Source organism: Leptopilina boulardi, unplaced genomic scaffold (genome assembly GCF_019393585.1).
Source record: "Leptopilina boulardi isolate dan_hultmark-lab unplaced genomic scaffold, ZJU_Lbou_2.1 LbouV2_302, whole genome shotgun sequence".
NCBI lineage: Eukaryota > Metazoa > Arthropoda > Insecta > Hymenoptera > Figitidae > Leptopilina > Leptopilina boulardi.
The window spans coordinates 909757-922471 of record NW_026137866.1 but is presented as its reverse complement, the minus strand read 5'-3'; the positions used below and the strand labels follow the sequence as shown (position 1 = coordinate 922471).

The 12715-nt window shown below is 26.8% G+C and overlaps 4 protein-coding genes across 5 annotated transcripts in view; 2 read left to right on the top strand and 2 right to left on the bottom strand.

Annotated features, from left to right (window-relative positions):
- Positions 1-272: 272 nt before the first annotated feature.
- LOC127282878 (eukaryotic translation initiation factor 4E type 3-like) lies at positions 273-2501 on the bottom strand. The gene is made up of 6 exons (XM_051307439.1): positions 2323-2501; positions 1221-1341; positions 1028-1135; positions 842-964; positions 616-715; positions 273-551 (listed from the first exon to the last, which is right to left on the bottom strand). The coding sequence occupies exons 1-6, from the start codon at positions 2469-2471 to the stop codon at positions 517-519; spliced, it is 636 nt and encodes a 211-aa protein (XP_051163396.1). The 5' UTR covers positions 2472-2501; the 3' UTR covers positions 273-516.
- A 240-nt stretch (positions 2502-2741) lies between these two features.
- On the top strand, positions 2742-4884 carry LOC127282870 (lariat debranching enzyme). 2 transcript variants are annotated; one of them, XM_051307426.1, is made up of 5 exons: positions 2742-3061; positions 3151-3442; positions 3513-4239; positions 4308-4514; positions 4583-4884. In XM_051307426.1, the coding sequence occupies exons 1-5, from the start codon at positions 2865-2867 to the stop codon at positions 4675-4677; spliced, it is 1518 nt and encodes a 505-aa protein (XP_051163383.1). In that variant the 5' UTR covers positions 2742-2864; the 3' UTR covers positions 4678-4884. The 2 variants fall into 2 exon arrangements, with proteins under 2 accessions (XP_051163383.1, XP_051163382.1); XM_051307425.1 differs by having other exon boundaries at positions 4577-4884.
- Positions 4885-4948: 64 nt separating this feature from the next.
- LOC127282875 (protein-S-isoprenylcysteine O-methyltransferase) lies at positions 4949-6400 on the top strand. Its single transcript, XM_051307434.1, has 3 exons — positions 4949-5274; positions 5392-5871; positions 5964-6400. The coding sequence occupies exons 1-3, from the start codon at positions 5077-5079 to the stop codon at positions 6144-6146; spliced, it is 861 nt and encodes a 286-aa protein (XP_051163391.1). The 5' UTR covers positions 4949-5076; the 3' UTR covers positions 6147-6400.
- A 1135-nt stretch (positions 6401-7535) lies between these two features.
- LOC127282868 (basement membrane-specific heparan sulfate proteoglycan core protein-like) overlaps positions 7536-12715 on the bottom strand; it is a 96026-nt gene continuing 90846 nt past the window's right edge. The window contains exons 47-56 of the mRNA XM_051307418.1: positions 12419-12570; positions 12028-12335; positions 11465-11949; positions 11225-11390; positions 9301-9694; positions 8872-9241; positions 8610-8811; positions 8198-8548; positions 7709-8082; positions 7536-7628 (exon numbers count right to left, since the gene is read on the bottom strand). Of these exons, the coding sequence (XP_051163375.1) occupies positions 7860-8082; positions 8198-8548; positions 8610-8811; positions 8872-9241; positions 9301-9694; positions 11225-11390; positions 11465-11949; positions 12028-12335; positions 12419-12570 (2651 nt within the window). The 3' untranslated portion in view covers positions 7536-7628; positions 7709-7859. The remainder of the gene's footprint in view (positions 7629-7708; positions 8083-8197; positions 8549-8609; positions 8812-8871; positions 9242-9300; positions 9695-11224; positions 11391-11464; positions 11950-12027; positions 12336-12418; positions 12571-12715) is intronic.

Genomic DNA, 12715 nt, shown 5'->3' with positions numbered 1-12715 from the left:
AGGTCGTTTCCACTTTCAAGTGGCCTTGTCTGGAATGATGAACCTCTATCTCAAAATTCCTTATTGATCTCATTCCCTTGTAAAAGCAACGAGCTCGATTAATTCAAAAAAAAAACCTTGACATCTGAAAACGAACTTATTTAACAAAAATTAAATCGACAAACATTCCATAATACATTCTGAAAAATTATATTTCTAAAATTTAAAAATAAAATTGAAAAAATTTTTTTTTTAGAACTTCAACTTATAAGTCTACAAAAATAATATCACAATTGTCTTTTGATATGAAATAAAAAAATATATTTCAAATTTTTTGTTAAGAATACAATATATTTTCTGTTGTTAATAACTATATAAAATCTTAAAACATATTTTAGTCGTGGATTTTTAAATCTTAAAGGTGAAAAAGTCCAAAAAAAAATTCTTTCTTGTGTCAAAAAATCTCATTACAGTGTATATTTCACTTACATTGTGTCAATTTATAAAAACAAATAATTGTAAATTTAAGAATAAAAATCAATGCCTTCCGTACGCGTGATGCGACTGATGTGCTGAAAATAAAAAATAATTCATATTAATTCTAAATTAAAATTAGAGAAAAAAAATGAAACTTACGTTTATAAAATTCCGCAGCAAATTCGATTTCTGGTAAAAGTTTATGAATTTTATCAAGAATTGTGGCTTTTGACGCTAAGGCGGCATTTTCATTCCAAATCTAATAAAAATATAATACATGTAAAATAAATTCATTCCAAATATTTAAATATTTGATAAATTAAAAATATATTTGAAATAAAATTGTTTTTCTAAAAATAAAAAAAATATATTTTGGAAAATGTACCTGAACCAAATCGTCCCTTTCACGAATAGATACAGTAACGCCACAAACTTCGTCACCTTCAGCTAAATTTTCAGAAAATTGTTCCCCAATGGCTGCAAGTACGACCTCTTTCCAAACTATAGACTGTATATTATGAAAATAAAATGCAAAGTTTCAATGAATAAGAAAAAATTTTTCACCACTCACTGTTTCGCTTTTGTGACATTTTAGCCTCCAAGTACCACCCCTTTGATTAATTGGTTCCTCCCAAAGTGGATATCTCTCTTCCCTCATCAAATGATAACTATATCTAATCTAAATGCAAAACAATTAAAAATTAATAATTCACTTTTTTTTAAAACCTTCTATAAAATTTTAGAAGTTTTATAATTTTTCCTACCTGTATTTCAGAAGGATTTGGAATATTATTAAAAACAGCCCAAAAACTTTGTACAGTATTTACAGTGTAAATCTTTTTCAAATTAGCTTTATACTCCTCGGTAGTAGTTCCAGAAATAGCCCTATTAATTATTAAATTACTTTTTTTTATTAAATCTCTTTTATTCTAATAAATTAGAAAATAAGATACAGAATTAAAATGAATATAGCAAAAAGCGAAAGAATTTTTTTTTTGCAGAAAAGAAAAATAATACACTTCTTCTATTCGATGATGTAAAATTTTTTATTTCAAAAATGAAAAAAAAATAAAATAATGAAAATAAAATTATGCGTCATACTTATCATGATATTAAATCTTTCCAATGATATTAAACAATTCCATTGATATTATTTTTAACACTGCATGAGAAATATCTCAAACATTTTTTTTTTTCATACTCACTATTTATGCACTTATAGATTTTATATTAAAAAATCTCGTAAATAATGAATATTTAATTTATATGATGAAACTTTAAACATTTTCATCAGTTTATTTAATTTTATCGATAAGATAAAAATTGATTGCATTGATCAATAAAGAATTTTTCTTTCTTTATTAAAATTTTGCTCTTTGTATAAATAATTCTTATTTATCAATTTTTGACAGTTTTTTAATTAAAATTTACCTATTAATAATTTTTAGACTATGGAATTTTTATCAGGTATTTAAAAATTATGTTTACCACAACATAACCTAAAAATTAATTGTCAGTAAATTTGTATTGTTGCAATAACTTTTGTTATTTATCTCGTAATAACAAATTTCATAAATGTTTTAATAATACTATACATATATGTAAATTATTTACAAATGTCAAGTGACTTTATTTTGCCACCCAGGTAATTGTATTATTTATAAGTCAACAAAATAAAATCTTTTTCCATAGAAAAAAAAATGATCAAAAATGTCGTCAAGCAAGTATTAAAAAATGTAAATAAGGTCTGGAAAATAAAAATATAACAAAAAAAAATTTATTTCCTAAAAAATTAATAAAAAAAGAGAAGAGAGCAAAAGCAGAAAGAAGAACGATTAAAAGTGATTCTTTTTTAGATATACTCACTTATCAAGCCAAAATGTCCATGGTGTTTGTAAAGGAATTCCACTATTTTCATGTTCTTTGATATTTTTAACAGTTTCATTTGAAAACACAGGCGATTTTGATAATTCCGAAGGAGGGTCATCTTTTGTTTCACATTGAATTGCAGCCATTTTTAAAACGACAACGAATATGTCCGAAAATTTGCGAAACGACACGAAGCACTTTACTGTAAATTTAAAATAAAATTCATTTAGCATTATCCAATAATATATCTATTACAAAAAAATATTATTATAATAATAAAGCAAAAAAACATTTCTTTTACATCTTTTTTATAATATAGACTAAAGAAACTGTTTTAGCACAAAATTATTTCAAAAACATGCGCCAAATATTTACAATTTTTTTTAATTGGTCGACCTAACCTTATGGACCAACCTAACCTTTATCAACCCTAACCTCTAACTTTGGGCATCAACTGACAACAACTGTCAGTTAATTTTTTTAAAACATTTTTGATCTGATATTAATTTAGTTATTATTTGAAATAAAACATTTACAAAATGCGAATCGCAGTAGAAGGATGTGCTCATGGGGAATTAGAAACAATTTACAAAACAATTATTGAAGCAGAAAAAGTGGATAAAAAGAAAGTCGATCTTTTAATTTGTTGCGGTGATTTTCAATCAACTAGAAATTTGTGTGATTTAAAATGTATGGCTGTGCCGGATAAATATAAACAAATGTGCTCATTTTATAAGTAAGTGTATATTTTTCTTTTAGAATAACTTTTTCTGTTATAACTTAATTATTTTGCAATTCTAACCTCTTTGCGGACAAATTATACAGATACTATTCAGGAGAATTGGTTGCTCCAGTATTAACTATTTTTATTGGAGGTAATCATGAAGCATCTAATTATCTTCAGGAACTTTCCTATGGAGGTTGGGTTGCTCCTAATATTTATTATATGGGATTAGCAAGTGTAGTCAAAGTAGGAAACATAAGAATAGCTGGTTTGTCTGGAATTTATAAAGGTCATGATTGGTTGAAAGGACATTTTGAAAAGCCACCATATACTGAACAAACAATACGTTCAGTTTATCATGTTCGTAATCTAGAAGTATTCAGATTAAAACAGGTAATTTGCAAACTATTTTTTAAAGCGAATATATATTTTTTTATTTAATTACAAAATATCTTTTTTTCAGTTATCGGATAAAATTGATATTTTTCTCTCGCATGATTGGCCAAGGGGTATAACAAAATATGGAAATGAAAGAATGCTTCTTAAAAAGAAACCTTTTTTTCGAAATGATATTGAAAATGATGTATTAGGAAGTCCAGCAAGTATAGATCTTTTAAAAAAACATTATCCAACTTATTGGTTTGCAGCACATTTACATTGTAAATTTGCTGCATTAGTAAATGAAGAAGATGGTTCTAGATGTACAAAATTTCTAGCACTTGACAAATGTCTGCCTAGGAGAAAATTTCTTCAAATTATTGACATTGAACATGATGAAAATATTCCCACAACATTAACATACGATTTAGAATGGCTTACAATTTTATTTTTAACAAATCATTTGTTAAGTGTTAAAAATATAATGAATATGATGCCAGGTGAAGGTGATATCAGATGGATTTATACACCAAATGATGAAGAAAAAGATATTGTTTTAGAAAAAATGAATAGTGATTTAAAAATACCTTTAAATTTTATAAAAACAGAGGAGCCATATAATCCACAGACATCGCCGAATAATTTTGAAAATCCACGTTTTCAAAAAAATCCACAAACAACGGAATTTTGCAATAAATTGGGTATTGATGATCCTCTTGCTCTTTTACAATTATTATTAGGAATCAAGGAAGAAAAAAGGGATTCTAGTTTCTCGAATACAGACTTGGATTCTTCGTACGCCGTTGAATTAGGTGAGGATAATATTCATATTTTGTAATAATTAATATTACCAGACTGGTGACAAAATTTTTTCTTTCAGATACATCTGCCTCTGAGACTTTTGATCAGACTTTTGAATCTTCATTATGTACTCTCGATGATGATGATGAATGCAGTCCATTGGCTATAAAAATCAAATCAGAATCTAATTTAAGTAAATCAATTTCTCCATTAAAATTACCACCAGCTAAAGTTAATTCACCCTCTCAAGATAGTGATTTATCACAACCAGTTTCCCAAGAACCTGGTAAGTATATTTAATTTTTTTACTTTTTTTTTTTGTAATGTTTTAATTATTTTATTTTTCAGAACAAGAACAAGAAGAAGTAGCAGTTGCAGTTGCTCCTATCGAACCAAATTTAAAAAGATTCAAACGGCGGAATCAGTCTATTTATAGTTCTCAAGATTAATTTCAAAAATGCAATCTGTACATAATGCAATTGATTAAAAAAAAAAATAATTTCTTGATAGAAATTCTATACGAGAAAATGATATTTTAGATTGTTTTTATACAATAATATTTTATTGTATCGTTTTATAAAATATTCAATTACTTTTGTATTTACAATTAAATAATGAAATTTTTAAATTTCTTAATAAATGTTTTTATTTTAAAATTTAGTTTTCTTTTTAATAACCCCTGACAATTTTTTTTTTTTTATTGACTGCACTGGAAAAAAATGTAGTTTCAGTAATGCCCGTTATGGCGAAGTGCATGTGTAGGTGTTTATCTTATTTACATTAAATAATGGATTATTTTGAATAGTGAAATATTATTATTAGATTGAGAAACTAATATAGTATCAAAAATGTTAATCAGGGAAGGAAAAATTAGTTTATTTTCTTTTATTATATCACTGATAGTTTCAATTCTTCCTGAATTACTTTTGAGGTTAGAATTTGATTACTATCAACAATATATTGAAAATATTTGGATTTTACACGCACTACAGTTTATTCTCTTGAATTTTTTAATAATTCTTACATTTCGAGGATTTTCTTATCAAGTAAGTAAAATTAAAATAAATTTTTTATAATAATTTTGAGGTTATACTTACGTTAATCCATAGTTTACATTTCCTTCATTTCCTATATATAAATGAAAATTATAATTTTATGTAAAGGTTGCAGTGAGAGCAGCACTTTTGGGATATATTTTTGGAATTGGAATTTTAATTTTTGCATTAGCACCAGAATCATGGCGTATGTTTGGAATCTACGCATCCGTCCTCTCATTCTTTCATTATTCGGAATTTATGACAATTGCATGGACAAATCCAAATGCAATTTCAATTGATAGTTTTATATTAAATCATAGTATGGCTTATGGAATAGCTGCATGTTCCAGTTGGTTCGAATTCATCGTTGAACGATATTATTTCCCTTCAATGAAGGTGCCATCGTCTATTTCTTATTTTGGATTTATAATGTGTTTTTGTGGAGAGATTTTAAGAAAACTAGCTATATTTACAGCTAAACGAAATTTTAATCATTTAGTTCAAACAGAGAAAACTGTTGATCACGAGCTAATTACTCATGGTGTTTATAGAATGTTCCGACATCCAAGTTACGTCGGATGGTTTTACTGGTCCATTGGTACTCAGGTAAAAAAAATAAAAAAAATATTTCAAAGTTTTTAAAAGAAAAAAACAGATACATTATTGTAAATTAAAAAAAAAAATTATTTCTCTTACAGTTAATTCTTCAGAATCCATTTTGCTTCCTTTCATATGTAATGGCATCATGGAAATTCTTTAATGATCGTGTTAAAATTGAAGAAATAATGCTTCTTAATTTCTTCGGTGAAGAATACATAGAATATCAAAATGAAGTGGGCACTGGTTTGCCCTTCATTTCCGGCTATAAAATTGATTTATAGTAAATATAAATTAATATTGGACTGAAAATTATTACGGGTAAAAATGTAAAAAAAATGCAGCATCAAAAATATGTAATTTTAAAATAACACAAAAAAAAGTTAATATTAATTTATAAACTTATTTTCTAGTCTAAAAAAAAAATTATATTTTCTATCAAACGCTTGTAAACAATTTTTAATATATGTTAATATTATTTTAACAAGCAAATTAATTTTAATAAAATATAAATTAAAATCAATTTTTAGCAAAATTATATTTATTGTCTCATTTTCTTTTCAATAATTATCATATAACAATACATACTAGTTTTTAATAATATTGATATTATACTTTCACAGTTTAGAGAATACTTTCAATCCATTTTTTTTTGTGCTTATACTTCAAGGATAAAAAGAAGCATTTATTCGATGTAAATTTTAATTGATAGTTTTTTTTTTTAAACGCACATTCTCTTTAGTTTTTAGACATTAAAAATTTTCTTTATCAATAATTTCCAGTAGCATTAATACTTTCATGCAACATTTTTTTTTTTTTTTTTTTTGTAGAAGCTTTTACGTCCCTTTATCATTATATACACGCTGTTTCATTTGATACATTATTATTCATGAATAAAATGAAAAAGTACATTTATATTATTGTCAGAAATATATTAGAAAACATATCCTGTAACTAATTCATATTTAACTAGAAAATTGTTTCTTGACAATAATTTGTATGTATTTTTAAATGACATTGAAAAAAATTGATAAAAATTCTGTAATGAGTAAATTTACTAGCACCAGACTTTAGTAAGTTTATTATTAATTTTTTTTAAAGTGAAATAGCAAAAGATTAAACAAAAAATAACTATTTCGTTGCCATAAGTATTTAAAACAATGGCAGTGATATTCTATTATGTATAAAATTCATAAAGAAAGCTCTTTAATATATAAAAAATATTTTTTTTATAGGATAAAATATATAAATTATAATAACTATTTAAAAAAAAAATGCAATAAATGACATGTATTAGTAAAAGTTACTTATCCTATTTTTTTTTATATAAACAACTACTTTCAATTTGTGCTTTCGCTCTTCTTACTGAATTTTCTTTTTAATTTTCTATTTATAAATTTTTTGCTAGTTCGATTGCAATAATAACGTGATATGGTATATTACAATAATTACTAGTTTTGTAACTATCACTTTCTTCAAAAAAGAACTGCTAATTATTTTGAATAATTAATTAAATAATTGAAAAAGAAATACTATTGTAAATCGCTTCAGGGATTAAATCTTGGCGTTCACATTTTTTGTTTATATTATTTACAGCGTTCTCGTTCAGTCTGAATATCTATCGATGAGAACTTGTCGTAAAAAGAATCATATTAGATTCTCAGGCACAAGCATTTTTGTTTTAATCATTATAATAATATTACACCTCTTGGTTTTTTTTTTTTTTTTTTTGCTATTGGTGTAATTAAATCTGATTGCTCAAGTCACTGAAAAAGAAAAAAGACAATTGTTATTTAAATAAAATTATAACTTAATTTGCTTTTTTTCTAATATCAGTTAAACATACCTCAATCGTTCAATTCCATGATTAGGAAAAGCAATAATTTACAAATTCATTAGTTACAAATAACATTGACAATATAAGCATTTAAAAAATGCCCATTTTCTAAATTTTGTACATTTAATTTAGAAAACGTGCATTATTTTAAAATGGGTAATTATTTTAAAAATAAACATATAAATCTTGTTAGTGACAAAAGTTGACTATTTATCAAAAAAAGACACGTGACTGGCAAAAGAAAGAAAGAGTCAATATTTCGAAAAGCAAAATTAGGTGTGGGTTTCGGATGAATTATATTTACAGGTGGTGGAGGTACAAAAGCATCGAAGATATCAGTATCCGCGTCTGGAAATACAAGCGAAGATGGAATCCATCTTGCTCTAAGTAGCATGAAAAATTTAAGTGATGTAGATTTAAATTTTTTTTTCTCAGAAAGACATTAAAATTAAATTTTAATAAAATTGGAATTAGTGAAAAAAAAAAAATTTCGCTTACCTTGTGCAAGGTAAAACATTTTTTCCCCTAATCGCCTTTTCTCCAATATCGATTGCACCAGAATCTTGAACTTCAAGTGTATAAATACATCCTGAAAAGCCATCTCGATATCTTCCATAGGTCATGGCAAAGTCTGGAACTCCTCCTAAATAAACACTGCCACGAGTATTAAGAGTTTGCTGTAAGCCATCACTCACACCACTTTCCATATGTTCGCCATTTAATTCAATGCTTCCATCACTTCCTTGCCTTTTTAAAATAATTCTATGTCTTTCACCATCGTCAACTCGTTGTGCCGCAACTCTAATTACTGCTGGTCCAGATCCTAAATTATATTGATACTCCACATATCTGAAAAAAAATTACAATTAGTAACGATCTTTTTTTTTTGAAATATAATAAACATTTTTACCCATCCACTACTGCTAGAGATATATAATCAGCAGGACGTAAATCATCAGGTGTTTGTCCATGCCACATAATCAAACCATTTGATTTATTTGTCGTTATTTCAAAACCTAATACTTCTCTTTCTTCCTCGTGTGTCATTATCGATTTATCGAGTTCTAACCAACCGTCGCCTTTAAATGCAACGTCGTAAGAAAATTCAGCGGCTAAAATTACAAAAATAAATTATTAATCTAAATTATAAATGAAATTAATTAATTACATACTTTTTTCACAATTTTGTCCATTATAGCCAAGAAGACAGTCGCATTTATATGTTCCTTGTAAATCGGTGCAAGTGCCTCCATTTCTACAAGGAACTAATAATTCACATTGTTTTAAAACATTTTCACAATTTCTTCCTACATAGCCATATTCACAAGTACAAGAATAATCATAACTATTTGTACTTTGACATAATCCATTAATACAAGGATTCGAAACACATGGATTATATAGTGTAGTCATTAAAGTAGATGATTGCGTTGTTGATGGATAAATTGTTTGATTTTGTTCATGAACTGATGAACAATCTTCAACATTTACAGAATCAATGGGCGATTTTAGTAAATCAATATTCATTGCAGAAACTTCCAACTGAAAATTTTTATAATTAAAAAGAGCTTTCAAAAATAGTCTTACTAAATTAAAATTACCTCATTTATACAACCATGAAAACTTCTATCAACTCCCAAATCTTTATTAATAATAATTTTCCTTCTATCAACTCCTCCAATGTATAAAGGTGTATTTAAACTCATTGTTCGTGCTGCTCCAGGAGATCTTCCCTCAACAGGTGGTTCACCATGAACGGACAATGATCCTTGCTTATAATCTCTATTTACAGAAATATGTGTCCAAATACCAGGTTGTACAATAATATTTGATTTGATAATCGCCATTCCAGTACCAACATCAAAACGAAATTCAACGTGTCTATTTTTTATTGTAACAGCCGCAAAATCGCCAAGACCCTCCTCACTTTGTGAAACGTACATTAGAATTCCATCACTCTCATCAGATGGATTGAAATTCATTGCTAATTTTAATCTGAAAATTCAATAATCATATTAGTAACATATTTTAGAATGAATTATTAATAGCAAAGGCTGGTAAAAACACATTTTTGTTTAATGTAACCCAAATCCAGTTTTTGTTATTTTGCTTTAAAAAAAAAAATACCACATCAACCGTTTTTAGATATGAAGCCTTCCCAACAAAAAAAAATCACCGATAAATTATTTGCCAAATTTCCCCGAATTTCATAAAATAATTTTTGTCTCGGAGAAATTTTTCTTTTGCAAAAAAAGCAAAAAAAGAAAATAATATGCGAAAGCTAAAAAAAAAAAAAATTAGAAATAACTCACCTGATTTAGAAAAACGCTTTACAGTGTATTGTAACAAAAAAAGGAAATCAAAATAAAATTAAAAACTCCCTTTTGAAAAAGAAAATTAATTTGTAAAATATTTATTAATTTATATATATATGTATATTATATATATATAATTTAGGCTTGATAAGCCTATTGAGTATATCGATGTTCGATTCTATACAAAAAAAAAAAATAATAATGTAGTAAGTACAAACGGTGACGTTTTTTTTCAATTGACATTTATGTTTATACACACAGCTATTGTTTTTTTTTCTCAAAGTTTATCTAAGCAAAATTGTATATTCTTTGTTAAATGCGACTGATTTGGCAGTGACATCACGTCTTATTATTTGTTAATAATATTAATAAATCTATTATCTCTGACGTATATATATTGATTAAAAAGCTGTACAATAGAAAATATAAGACTAATAAAATTAATAATAATAATAATAATAATTAAGTTGAAGTCCTAAAATTATATAGCACCGCGAGATTCGCTTTGAATAACTAGGCGAACGAAATATATATGTTAAGTGCATAATTATTTATAAAAAAAAAAAATTAATCTAAAGCTAATGAAAATTTACTTTTTAAATCAATAAACTGATAAGACCAAAATATTTTTGAGAGCAAAGCTTTATAATTAAAAAAAAAAAACTAAGATTTTGCGACTTAGAATGAGAGTGACAATCTAGAAACTGACTTGCAAGATTGTCGAATAGTATCGCTAGATACCAAAAAAAAATGATATTTCAAGGTGCATTAATTTTGTGCTAAATTTAATGTTTTGTGTAGTGCAAGTTTTGTGGTTGTAGCCTGGATCTCAAGTGCGATCGTTTTTGTTTTGTCGTGTACTCATTGGCCCTGAAAATAATGTTAAACAATTAAGAACCGTGCGCAATTTTTATAATTGTAAAGAAATCAATAAGCTCTTTAGAAAATACGTGTACGGAGCAAAAAAAAATTTAGATATCCAATTTCATAGATTTGTATTAAAAATAAATTTTTAAAAAAGGAGAAAATTACTTTTTCCTGTTGATATCTTTTCTAATTAATTTAAACCTAGATTTAGAAAACTTATAAAATTATAGAAGTAAAATAAATTTACAAGAGAAAACTAATTATATCTATAATTTGGAAATTGATATACTTGTCGTGAAAAGCGAGAAAAATTTGGTTTTAAAATTAAAATAATTCTACTTACCGACGAACAGCTTTTGGTGTATGATATGCAAGATATGATCTGGTATCTCTAAATAATGGCTTATGGATATTAACTGGTTGCTCGCATCTCGATCCTTTTGTTCCAAACGGACAGTAGCATACGAAACCAGTCTCTAAGTCGACACATTTACCTTCTCCACAAGCACCTACAATGAAATTATTATTTTTTTTAAATATTCTAAAATGAAAAAAATTATATTCGACTATCTTAAAATCCTACCAGGATAACAAGATTGTCCCACGGATTCGCAATGTGGTCCACTGTAACCTGCACGACACAAGCATTTATAACCATGTTTTACAGCAGCTTCTTGACAAGCACCTCCGTTTTGACATGAATTTTCAGCGCAAGTTTCACAACTCGTTATTCCAGTGCTTTCCGTTTGATCGCCCATTAAATCAATATGAGTTTCTCCAATCACTAATTTACTAATACAACCAACAAAACCTTGTACTCCATTTCCAAAAGTTCGCCTCTTCACATATTCATTAATTGATTGATTACGTGGAACTCCACCCACATAAAGTGGTTCCTTTAGATCGAGTGTTTGTTTTCTACCCGATGCAAAAACAGTATAAGGACCTTCACCATCAATAAGCATATTGCCTTCTTTGCGAAGACGTTGAATTTTAATAGTATGCCATGTGCTCAGTGAAATTGATTTATTAGCACGTATTTCCGCTGGTCCTGAACCAAGTTCAAATCTGAAAAAAGAAAAAAATTATTAAAAAGAAGAAAATGGGAATTAAATAACAAAAATAAAAAGGGAATTTATTTCTCACGTGAGAACTGGAAATCCTCCAACGATAGCCAAGGACAAAAAGTCACCATTTCCACGATGAGTTTCATCATTATAGAGAATTAATCCATCGTAGCTTTCCGTTTTAAAAGAGACCTCAATATTAAATTTAAGCTGAACATCAGTCAATGGTGCAAGGGCAATGTAACTTTGTGGAGCTTGATGGAAATATGGCACAACTCCAGTTACGACTAGAACATTTGGAACTTCAAGTGTCTCAAGACCATTGTCTGCCACACAAATATACGTTCCAGCATTTTCCGCTTTAACATTCTCAATCCTCAATTTATTCTATTTAAAAAAAAATATTAAATTAATTAAATAAAGTATTTCAAATTTTTGTTTTCAAATAGAGAGAAAAAAAAATCTTTTACTTCATGTGGATCAATATTCGATGGCATTTGTCCTTCAAGTTTTTTCCAATGGAATTTCAATGGAGGATCTAAATTGGGACTGCAATTCATCTCAATGTCTGATCCATATGGAGCTGACACTGTTTCAATAGCTGGAGCGTCGGCCGTACCACCTAGATAATTTTTCAAATTACTAAAATAAACTAATTCAAAAAATATATATCTTCCAAACATTGTACTTACGTATTATAGAATTGCAAGCAATAAACATAATTACATTTTCATCAATATTTTACTAAAGATTTTAAATAAATACTA